A 12,500-nucleotide genomic window follows, 5' to 3' on the forward strand; every position below is an offset into this window, starting at 1 on the left:
GGTTTTATAGGAAAAAAGATTTGGAGAAGGGTGTGTGAATCCTTCTTTTCTGCGTCCTCAGTGACCCGGAGCGGCGCTATGAACCCTGACGCTAAGAAACCAGAAAATCTACATGAGGTGCTCGGGGGGCGACAGCCAAGTACAGCGGCGTGTCGGGGCGGCAGGGAAGGACGGTGTAATGGTTCGCCCACTACTTGTTGCATGAAAACAAGCTGAATCCACGTAAACGGAGACTGTTGTTGCCTAGGATAGAGACACGAAGGTTATAATTCCTAGACAATGTGCGGCGATACTATGAAACTAAGCCTCTCAAGCACGTCATATTACCCTCGTTCTCGTGGTAGGAGGTCACGGGGACTATTTAGATCGTTCAAATTAACATGTAGCACCATCCCTCTGATTCCACCTCACGGCTCCACTAAGTACCAAACAAAGGTATTTCCCGCCAAACGACCGACAATCAAGTGGGCTGGCGTAACCTTATCTGTTGCGTTAGTCATTGACACACGGAGATTGCATGGTAAAAAATGCAGTGACTGTCCATCCGGGTGACTGCATGTTATCATTCTTCCTACGCACTACAGAGATACTCCACCTATTCATCAAACCACCCACGTCCACCAACGCTCACATGCCCATATCTTCCCGCCCACCTTCCCTTTAGCCATGTCCGCCTCACACTCATAAGACCATATCCTGAAACACCCTATATGTCCGTATCCCCATTACTTTCATAGAGCTAAAGTTGAAGTTATACAGATTTTAAGGTAAGTTTTATGTTTCTAGTTACAGATTAACAAGATTTCTTCATAACTAAAAGGAGAAACACTCATGAGAAATCGGGTATTTACCTCTGTGGTCTTGGAGGATACCCGTGGTGTGACGACTTTTTATTTTATTTTTTTAATACAAGCCGTTGCTCCATAAACGACAGTACAATGAAAAACTGAGACAAGCTTATAATTCTTATCGGCGCTATGTTGTCAATGGATCCCCCGCATGACAGTGATTGACGTGAACATGCAGTGACTCACACACCACGCCACGCCACCACACACACACACACACACACACACACACACACACACACACACACACACACACACACACATGGACATGCAGCTGTTCCAAACGTATCATTATAGTTACCATCGTAGTCATCAACATGATCATTGTCATCAGAGCTTGGCGCATGTGGCTCATAACTGCAAAATCCAGGTATGATATATGAAATGATGTACCTGACTGAGATAAATTGTTGGTGGTTTGTCTTTCCCGTAACATTCCTGTTCAAGCTGTATTAAATGGGTGCAGGACGCGAGCCAACGAGTTATGATCCTGCCCCTGTATGTGTGTGTGTGTGTGTGTGTGTGTGTGTGTGTGTGTGTGTGTGTGTGTGTGTGTGTGTGCGTGCTGATAGAGAGGTGGACAGCGATGGGGTGGGTGGGTTTCATACTAGCGTGTAATAAATGGCTTATCCTGCTTTTCATCTTCATGTAATACTACCTACTCGTGGTGGTGGTGATGGTGGTGGTTATGAGGGGTGCTGATAATGGTGATGATGTTGATGGAAGCAGCGCTGACACACCATGTTTCAACGAACACATCAACAACTGCGAATGCCGGGGAATTAATAACAAATAGAAAAGAAAAACAATAATAATCACCTTGCAAGTAATGACAATGATGGGGGGGGGGTCACTCATTAAGCTTCACTAACACGTAATGCGACTTAATCCTCCGCTAACTTACTGACGCAAAAGTATCCTTGATTGGTTAACTTTACACTAACTGAAATGAAACTCCACTCAGCCAATCCCAGAGGTACAATATATTCTGTTAGCAGAGCCCTGAAAAGTGTGGGGGAAAACACTGAATCCTTGTAGTGCTGTGCTGGGAAGAAATATGGTTTGACATTGTGTGGGATGGAAAGGCGGCAGGAGAGGTTCCAGAGAGAAAGAGGAGCGGTAAGAGAAAGGGGGAGAATGAAAAGAGGAGGAAGAGTAGCGGGGAAAAGAGGAGATGAGAGGAGAGGAGAGGAGAGAAAAGACAGATGAGAAGATGAAAACGATGAAGAAAAAAAAGGTGATGGAGGTGAAAGACGAGGAGAAACAAGCAGAAAAAGCAAACAAACATTTAGTCAATATGCTATGTTTGCAAAAAGACGAGAGAGAGAGAGAGAGAGAGAGAGAGAGAGAGAGAGAGAGAGAGAGAGAGAGAGAGAGAGAGAGAGTCAGACAAAAGAGCGGAAAAAAAGAGCGTATTGACGAGAAAATTAGTTGGAAAGAAGAGTGGAGAGGGGTGGAAAGAAGAGTGAGAGGGGAGAGAGAGAGAGAGAGAGAGAGAGAGAGAGAGAGAGAGAGAGAGAGAGAGAGAGAGATAATTAGAAAGAAGAGCAGTTAAGAGGGAGGGGACTGTGGTGAAGGGAGGGAAGGGGGAGCATGGTGGAGGCGGAGCAAGATTGGACATAGAATGTTGATGATGGTGGTGATGATGGTGATGGTGGTGATGGTGGTAGTGATGGTGGTGATGATGGTGATGGTGGTGATGGTGGTAGTGATGGTGGTGATGGTGGTGATGGTGGTGATGGTGGTAGTGATGGTGGTGATGGTGATGGTGAAGATGTTTTTTTGAGGCTCATTACTGATGCACACACACGAGAAAGAGAGAGAGAGAGAGAGAGAGAGAGAGAGAGAGAGAGAGAGAGAGAAACAACATGAAGCAAAGGCACAAACTTTTTTAATTTCACGCTATTGCTATAGACCTTTTTTCTCTCTCTCTCTCTCTCTCTCTCTCTCTCTCTCTCTCTCTCTCTCAATCCTTGTCTCTTTCTTCCAATCGCTTTATCTTGTCTGTTTCATCTAGTTATTCCTGGTGGCCTCTTCCAATACCTGCCTCCCTCTTTGCGCCCCCTCCTGGCCCCTCACTGCCCCTTACCTGCCCCTCTCCCTGCCTCCATTCCTCCCTCCCCCTCTCCATTCATTCCCTCACTAAGTTCAAGCATCATTAATGTAAATCCCTTGGAAATTATAACGCGATTTGCATATATGAAAATGACTCTCTCTCTCTCTCTCTCTCTCTCTCTCTCTCTCTCTCTCTCTCTCTCTCTCTCTCTCTCTCTTTTCTTCCTACATTTATCTTCCTTTCTAATCCTCATTCTCTTTCTCTCTTTTCTACTATAGCATGTAATGTACGACTTTCTCTCTCTCTCTCTCTCTCTCTCTCTCTCTCTCTCTCTCTCTCTCTCTCTCTCTCTCTCTTGTGTTCTCCTCTCCTTTCATCCTCCACTATTTTTCCTTTCTCTTCAATAACAATGTAAAACACAGACCAATTTCTCTCACCCTTTCTCCTTCCCTACTCTTCTCCCCATATCCCCCAACCTCCTCTCTCTCTCTCTCTCTCTCTCTCTCTCTCTCTCTCTCTCTCTCTACCCCAGCAGCGGTTTAAAGCACTGCTGCCAATAACCTTACGCTATTGCAATGACGCTTTGGCAACTCTACCACTAACACCGCTCAGCATAATTAGCGAGTGCCAGGGCTGATTGGAAGAGAGAGAGAGAGAGAGAGAGAGAGAGAGAGAGAGAGAGAGAGAGAGAGAGAGAGAGAGAGAGAGAGAGAGAGAGAGAGAGAGAGAGAGAGAGAGAGAGAGAGAGAGAGAGAGAGAGAGAGAGAGAGAGAGAGAGAGAGAGAGAGAGAGAGAGAGAGAGAGAGAGAGAGAGAGAGAGAGAGAGAGAGAGGGGGGGAATGGCGAAGGGCTGTCAGTCTTAGATACGTGCAATGACGTGAAAGCTTAAGTCACACCAGGAAATCAACGTTGTAAACAGACTGATATGCTCGTGATATATTACTGAGGCTTACTGGATTATACCTCTCTCTCTCTCTCTCTCTCTCTCTCTCTCTCTCCAGTTCCACCTTTTCCGCCTTTCCTCGTCTCTTCTCATCAATGACTTAATGGATATATGATACGTCTCTCTCTCTCTCTCGCAAGGAAGCATGCACTTTGACACTAATCTCATCATTACAATCTCCATAACATCACTAGTAACTTCACCACTCCCACTGTCATCACCACCACCATCACCACCAACACCATCATCACCACAACCTCCACCCGTCAAGAACCACAATAACATCATACTCGCTGCAGTTACCACCACTACCACCACCACTACCACCGCCACCACTACCAACACTGCCGCCACCACCACTGTGATCAATATTACCATCACCACCACCACCACCACCGCTACCACCACCACAACCGTCTCTCTCAGCTCCAATTGTCACCACCACCACCTCCTCCTCCATCACCACCACCATCACCGAAATGCCTTAATCTCCGGCACGACCTGCGTTTCAATTTACTACCACCACTACCACCATCACTACCACCAACATCACCATCACTACCACCACCACCACCACCACCACCACCACCACCACCACCACCACCACCACCATCATTGTAATAATCACCTCTTATATCATCGTAATTCCAATAATTTCTTAAAAGTTTTCTGTCATTTTCACTTTTTTTTTATTACTCTTGACGTCTCTACCACTACTACTACTACTACTACTACTACTACTACTACTACTACTACTACTGTTGCTGTTGCTGCTGCCGCTGCTGCTGCTGCTCCTGCTGATACAACTACTACTGCTACAACCATCACCTTCACCACAACTACCATCTTCATTAGTATTAATAGGTACTACTTCTACTATTACTACTACTACTACTACTACTACTACTACTACTACTACTACTACTACTACCAATCATCTGGACGACCACTTCAGCCTCACACATTACCATACGACATTTCCATATCCATGGTGATCTGTTCCAGTTAACCTAATTTACTCTCTCTCTCTCTCTCTCTCTCTCTCTCTCTCTCTCTCTCTCTCTCTCTCTCTCTCTCTCTCTCTCTCTCTCTATCTATCTATCTATCTATCTATCTATCTATCTATTTATCTATCTACCTCTTCAATTTCCTATTCATATATGGGATATGTCCCTCAACGATATGAAAGCAAGCATATTCTCTCTCTCTCTCTCTCTCTCTCTCTCTCTCTCTCTAGCCGTGGACGTTTGAGGAATATTAAAATCTAAAGCGTTGTTTGTCTTGAGTCCTCCGCGCTAGGAACGTCCAAACCTCTCTCTCTCTCTCTCTCTCTCTCTCTCTCTCTCTCTCTCTCTCTCTCTCTCTCAATTCAATTCTCCCCCACCTCAAGACCCCGCCCCCGAACGCTTTTTTTTTTTTCTCCTTGTTTTCGCTTTTGCCTCCTCCCCCAACCTCCACTTTACCCCCTTCTCCTCTTCCTCCTCCTCTTATAAGTCCCTCCCGCTGCTTCGGAACACTGTACTTGCAGCCTCAGCGCAAAATGAAGCCAGACACTGATGAGAGCGCGGCCATAAATTATAATGAGAGTTTCCGCAGGATTGATGAGCGATGCAGTCCATGACCCTAAATGAGGAAAGCAGCTCAGCGGGAAGGGAAGAGACTAAGAGAGGAAAGGAGAAGGAAAAGACACAGACTGAGAGAGAGAGAGGGAAAGAAGGAAAAGAGAGACAGAGAAACAGAGCGGGAGACTGAGGGGCGGTGGTGCAGGAAGGAGGGTGTAGCAAGTGAAGGAAAGGAAATGGAAGGGGAAGGGAAAGGAAAGGAAAGGGAAGGGAAGGAAAGGGAAGGAAAGGAAAGGAAAGGGAAGGAGAGGAAAACAGCAGTTGTGTGAAAATTGTGCTGTGAAATGAAGGAAAAGTGGTGCGCTTGGGAGAGAGAGAGAGAGAGAGAGAGAGAGAGAGAGAGAGAGAGAGAGAGAGAGAAAGAGAGAGATAAGAAAAGGAGAGAAAGAAATAGATGTTGCTGAACAAGGAAAAGCAAGGAGAAGTAAGATTCCAAAAGAGGAAGAGTAGGAAGAAGAGAAGAAGAAGGAAGATGAGGAGGAGGAGGAGGAGAAATAAGAGGAAGAGGAAATAGAGAAGGAGGAAGACGATGACGACGACGCAGTTTGGAAGAGGAGGATGAGTAAGAGAAGCATCAGCAGGAGGAGGAGGAGCAGGAGAAGGAGGAGGAGGAGGAAGAGGAGGAGGAGGAGGAGGAATGGGCCAAGGAAATGAGAGGGAATGAACAATAGGGACATGAGGTGCGAAAATCCAGGATTCATGTGTACAGGGGTTGAGAACGTATGAGGAAAATGTGATGGTATAGGAGAGAGAGAGAGAGAGAGAGAGAGAGAGAGAGAGAGAGAGAGAGAGAGAGAGAGAGAGAGAGAGAGAGAGAGCAAGAAAAGTAAAAAAGAGCGAAAAAAAGGCAGTCATGCTCGGGATTGGCAGAGCTTTCTCGGAAATAAAAATAAATAAGGCAGGACTGAATTGCGAGGGAAAATACGTAATAAAGCTGGTATACAGGACGGGCGTGATAGGTGCGTTGTGTAATGAGGCGGCACCGCTGACTGACGGGGTGGGTGAAGGAGGGAGAAGGGGAGAGAAGGAGCAGGAGGGGAGAAAGGGAGGGGGTACGATAAGACAAGCTTTGGGAGGTGGTAGTGATAAGAGAGATATGTTAAGCCCCTCCCCCTTCCTCCTCCTCCTCCTCCTCCTCCTCCTCCTCCTCCTCCTCCTCCTCCTCCTGCCGCGGCTGGTAGAGCGAGGCGGTGCAGGCGGCAGTGGTGGTAGTCAGGCGCGGTTGGTCCCAGCGCCACACACACACACGTACACGCACACGGTCGTCGCTGCTCCTAAATCTTTTCGTTCCCTTTCTCTTTCTCCTACTACTACTCCTCCTCCGCCTTCTGTTCCTCCACCACTTGCTCCTGCACCTCCTCCTGTTGCGGCTGTGTCGGGAGGAGCGGAGTAACAGAGATAAGAGAGAGAGACCAGAAGAGATCCTGAAAACTACTTCTCCCCGCCCTCCAACACACACACACGCACACACATACACGCACACACACGTGGTCTCACAAGTTGTTCAGCATCGTGTCACCAGCTCAAGAAGATCCAGTGAACTTTTGTCAGTGCGGAGAGTGAGACAGTGAGTGACAGTGACAGTGAGAGATACAAGAGACCGAGAAAGACAAATATACCAGTGTTGTGTGATTCATCGTGTACTTGTTCTATGAGACGCGTGTACTACTGGTGTTTATAAAAGTGGTGCCGTAACTGTTATCGCTCATAGGATTACTGTTGTCGTTATCATCATCCGTGGTGGTGGTGGTAGTGGTGTAGCTTCTGAGGCAACGTACCTATCCTGCTGGTGTTGTTGGCGGCGATAGTGGTGGTGGTGGTGCTAGTGGTGGTGGAAGTGGGCGTCTTGTTACTTACGCTCTGCCCTCCCTACGCACGTGCTTCAACTTTGCTTACGTTAACGCCACCAGGGATTATAGAGAACAGAATGGCGGTAAGTGCAATACATTAACGCTTATTTAAGGTTGTGATAAGCATTTAAGGTTGTGATAAGCATGTGAAAGATTCTACCTCCCTTTCCTTCCTTCCTTCAATCATTCATTCATTCCCACCTTCACTCACTTTTCCTTTCATCCTTCCTTCCATCCTTCGTCTTGTTATTCGTGGTGAAATCCTACACTACCTGGCTCTTCTCCCTCCCCCTCTCTCTCTCTCTCTCTCCTCTCACATTCTCACTCACTTATTCCAAACTCCATTCTTCACATTATCTCTCCCCCTTCCTTGGAATCTCTCTCTCTCTCTCTCTCTCTCTCTCTCTCTCTCTCTCTCTAATCTGGTCCCCGTCTTTCGTCTTCTCTTTATTAGCATCTCTCTCTCTCTCTCTCTCTCTCTCTCTCTCTCTCTCTCTCTCTCTGTGTGTGTGTGTGTGTGTGTGTGTGTGTGTGTGTGTGTGTGTGTGTGTGTGTGTGTGTGTGTGTGTGTGTGTGTGTGTGTGTGTGTGTGTGTGTGTGTGTGTGTGTGTGTGTGTGTGTGTGTGTGTGTGTGTGTGTGTGTGTGTGTGTGTGTGTGTGTGTGTGTGTGTGTGTTTCTTAAGCTTCATGCCATCTCTCTGTTTTATTTCAGTAACATAATCCCTTCTTTTTCATCTGGTGTCATCCCTTCTCTCTTCTATCTTTTGTTATTGCCTCTTCCCCTCTTCTTTTTCCTTCCCAGAATCCATCTTCCATTGCCTCGTGCATCACTGTTATTAATCCTTACACTTCTCTTTCTCTTCCTCTTTATCTCTCTCTCTCTGTCTCCCTCGTTCCTTGTTCTCCTACCTCCATCCATTCTTCTTTTCCTCACTTAATGCTTCCCTATCAACTCTCTTTCTCTCACTCTCAATAATAGCACATTTTTGTATAATCTACCCCATCTCCTTCCTTTCATGTCACGATTCCTTCACTCTTCACCCCTCTTCCTTCTTCAGGTGGTTTTCCTCACCCACTACCTCTACCACCATCACCACTATCACCACCACCACTACTGCGCCATATGGAGGTGGGGCTAAGATAGAAATGCTCCACACTAGATTAGAGAGAGAGAGAGAGAGAGAGAGAGAGAGAGAGAGATTGGTGCGGAGGGGAGGAACACAGCACGGGGTAAGGGATAACAAGCAAAGGTAAAGAAAAGTGAGAAAAGTGGAGATGAGATATAGACAGACAGACCTGAGGGGAAAAAATGGGACAGGAGAAACAGAAGAAACACGATGGGAAAATATTACGAAGAAGTATATAGAAAACGACAGGGCAGGGAAAGAAATAAGACGGAAGTGACAGGAATAGTGGGAAACACGAGCGACAGGGAAAGGAATGAGACAGGAAATGTAGGGAAAGGAAAGGGGAAACATGATGGAATGGGATACCGGGGGAATATGCAGCGACAGGCATGGAAAAAATTGTGGGAGAAGGAGTAGGGGCGGGCAGGGTACACATGATGAAGGAGCGTGCCTGGCTATTGGGCGGATATGCAGACGCTGAAGGAAGGGGGAACGTTAATATGAAGGAAGGGAAGTTGGTGAACACATAGAGAGATTGCAGGATTGGAGGTGGCGGTGGCATAAGGGGAGTACTGCTTGTGGGGGAGAGCGGGAGGCGTGAAGAGAGGCTGAAGGAAGAGTAAGAGAGTGGGGGGTGAGCATGGCAAAATTTGAGCTGACACCCTACACGCGTGACGTCACGGAGCCAGAGATCAATGTCGCGTTCCAACACTCATTTAAGCAAACTCTCTTAAAAGAAGTAAAAAAAATAATAAAAATGTGGTAATTATGACGGAGGATAACGCTTAATGCATTCCGCCTGGCGCCATCCTCCCCACACAGGATTGCTCGCCGGACTCTCTGTTATGTTATCGTTATTGTTATTATCATTATTACTACGCGTGTTATTATCGCTATTGTATCCCGCAATGTACGTTTATTATTTGATGGACGCAATCCCCTCGTTGATCGTGTTCCTGCTCCAATCTCGGCTTTCTCGACTCCGCTGAAATAGTATTTATACTGGAATGAAAACAATTAGTCAGTCTATCAAACCCACGTTATTCAGCTATCAGTCAGTCAGTTAGTCTCCCTCTCCCTCCCTCTCTCTCTCTCTCTCTCTCTCTCTCTCTCATCACACACCACACACACACACACACACACACACAGGCAGGGACAGACTCCTGCTGTTTACAGAGGTAAGGACACAAAACTAGTGTGTACATAAACAAAAATAGCACCGCGACCCCTTCCGGAATTGTCACTGAATCAACACAGGCGGCCGGTGAGTGTTATGCAGTGCTCGGCCTGGGGAGGGGGGGCGGTTTGTAAGGGGAGAGGGGGGAGCGATTTGGGGGTAGAGGGTTATCTGCGCTCTGCTTTACCCTTATTGAAATTTTAGCGTAGCACCAAGAAGCTTTGTATCTGAAAGTGGAGAGAAGGAAGGAAGGAATTGGGTGGGCAAGGAAGGAGGGAAAGTGGGAGGGAGGGAGGGAGGGAAGGAGGCTGGAATGAAAGGAATGGCGAAGGAATGACGAAGGAATCTCATACACACACACACACACACACACACACACACACACACACACACTCTCTCTCTCTCTCTCTCTCAGTGTTGGCCATTGCAGATAGATTCTTCTCGTTCTCTCTCTCTCTCTCTCTCTCTCTCTCTCTCTCTCTCTCTCTCTGCTTCTTCCTCCTTCTTCTCTCTCTCTCTCTCTCTCTCTCTCTCTCTCTCTCCTTCCGATGATTCTCTCTCTCTCTTCTTCTTCTCCTCCATCGCCTCTTCGTTTCGTCCCTCCTTCGTCTTGTCCTACTTCTTTTTCGAGTTTCTTCTTCGAATTCTCTTTTTTTCCTTTTCTTGTGAGCAGGAAACGTTCTTTAGATTTCTTAGTATTTTCTTTTTTTCTTATTGAAGTCTTGTATTCGTTCTAATTTCTTCTTCATTTCCTGCTCCTCCTCCTGCTCTTCTTTCTTCGTTTCGGTTTCTTTTTGTTCTAGTTTTCTTATTTCCTTTCTCCTTCCCGGCCTCCTCTTCTTCGTTCTTCTCCGTCTTCCTCTTCTTCCTTTCCGCCCCTTCCTTCTTAAGCCCCTCCCCCTCCGTTGTCGTCTTTCTTTAACTCCACCTCATCTTCCTCTTCTTTCTTTTATATTCTTTTGAACTCTCGTCCATCCCGCTGCTTTCTTCTCTCCATGCCGTCTCTCCTCCTTCTCCTTCCGTTATTTTCCTTCGTCTTTCTCCTCCTCTTGATGCTCCTTCTTCCCTGAAACCTATTCATGTTCCTTTCTCTCTCCCTCTTCTCCTCCATCCTCGTTTTTCCTGCTTCCCTCTTTCCCTTCCACCTCCTCCTCCTCTTGTTCCTTTTCTCAGCAGCAGCAGCAGCAGCAGCAGCAGTAACAAGAAGAAAACTCAAACGAGTCCCACGAAAATGCAAACCATAACACCACACCTTGATGTCTCCCTCTCCCTCTCCCTCTAGCCCTTTCCACCCTCCTTCCCAGTGTTGTTGGTTCCAGAAAAGAGGAAGGAAGGAAGGAGGGAAGCAAGTAAGGAAGGAAGGAAGGAAGGAAGGAAGGAGGGAGAGAGGGATGGAGGGATGGTAAGGGCTGGGGAAGGAAGGGGGAGGATAAGGAATGTTTACCGGCAGTTGTGGGCCGCAAAGTCAAGTTACAGGGATGGCTTGAGACGCTCGCGAAACTGTCTTTAATTTGGAAAGGAAGGTCCACTAGTGGCCTTGACGGAAATGAAACGAGTGGAGGGATGTGAGGGGAGGGAAGAGGAGGGGAGAGAAGGGGCAAGGGAATAGAGGACAAGGAAAGGTAAGGAGATGTGTGAAGAATGATTAAAAATTACTAAGCTAACGAGAATAGGGAAGTGAAAATTTTGACAGGAAGGAAGTGAGAGAGGAAAAGGGGCATAGTTAGGTAAGGATGAGAGAGGGAAACAAAGAAAAACAAGGCAGGAATGGTAAGGAGATAGGAATGTTTAGTGTTGAATGTTGACAATGACTCAAAATTGCTTGGCTAACACACAGACGAAGGGAAGGAAAAAGAGAGAGAGAGGAAGGAAGGAAGGGAGGTAGGGTGGAAGATGAACACACTGTAGTTAAATTAAGTAAGGCGGTAGGAAAGGTTACATTTAGGGAAAGATTAAAAGGTGCTTATGCTTAAGTAAAAATGTGAAAGGGGAAGGAAGTAAAGCAGGGAACAAAAACAACACATACACGGGGGTAGAGCAAACTTAAATGCATAGAACAAAGTGTTTCAGATATTCACACAGGGAAAAAAGAGAAAAATAAAGTAAGGGAGGAAGGAGACACAAAATGAAGGAGATAAATACATAAATAAGAAAAACAACAACAAAAATGTAAAACTAAGAGCAAAGTGATGAATTAATGAAAAATACAGTAAGAAATAAAAAAAAAAAATCAGGAAGTTAATTAAATGCATAGACAAATAAAGCAAAATTAAAGAATGCTTACTAAGGAGGAGGGAAGGGAGAAGCAGAAGGAGGGGATATAACGAAGGACTGCTTGAGGGGAGAGGAAAAGGAGTGGTAGGATATTGGCAAAGTTGAGAAGTTTAAGGGAAAGGAAAGGGTTCAGGGAGAAAGGGAGAGGAGCGGGATAGCCTGGAGGGTCGAGGAGAAAGGTACAATAAATAGATAAATCGAAAAAAAGAGGACAAGAAAAGGGACAGGGGAAGGATTAAAGTGTGGTCAGTAAGGACGGAAAGGCAGGAATGGATATGGAAGTGTGTGTGTTTTGGGAGAATGATGGATTAAACAGAAAGGAAAACAACATGAAGAAATGAAAAAAAGAAAAAAAACAAAAGAAAGCGGAAGAACGAAGCGTGGAAGAAGGTTGGTAAGGGAGACTAAGACAATAATGGGTGTGGATGTATATAATTTCTCGGAATGGTAGGTCAAATAGGGAAAAGATAGAAAGAATAGATAATAAAAAAGAGAGAGAGAAGAGGAGGGGCGAGAAGTGAAGGAGGGTTGATAAGGAAGGTTGAGATAGTAATTAATGCTGATACATACGACTCGAGTATATGATTTGAAGGAAGTGATACG

The 12,500-nt window shown here is 46.1% G+C and overlaps 1 protein-coding gene across 4 annotated transcripts in view; it reads left to right on the forward strand.

Annotated features, from left to right (window-relative positions):
• The window catches only part of LOC123514824 (leucine-rich repeat neuronal protein 1-like), a 62,574-nt gene that overhangs the window by 13,186 nt on the left and 36,888 nt on the right, over positions 1-12,500 (forward strand). The window contains exon 1 of one of the 4 annotated variants that reach the window (XM_045273047.1): positions 6,665-7,402. The exons of the other annotated variants lie outside the window; for them this stretch is intronic. Within the exon in view, the coding sequence (XP_045128982.1) occupies positions 7,397-7,402 (6 nt within the window). The 5' untranslated portion in view covers positions 6,665-7,396. Of the gene's footprint in view, positions 1-6,664; positions 7,403-12,500 lie in introns of those variants that run through there. 4 annotated transcript variants of the gene reach the window in all.

Source organism: Portunus trituberculatus, chromosome 38, assembly GCF_017591435.1.
Source record: "Portunus trituberculatus isolate SZX2019 chromosome 38, ASM1759143v1, whole genome shotgun sequence".
Lineage (NCBI taxonomy): Eukaryota > Metazoa > Arthropoda > Malacostraca > Decapoda > Portunidae > Portunus > Portunus trituberculatus.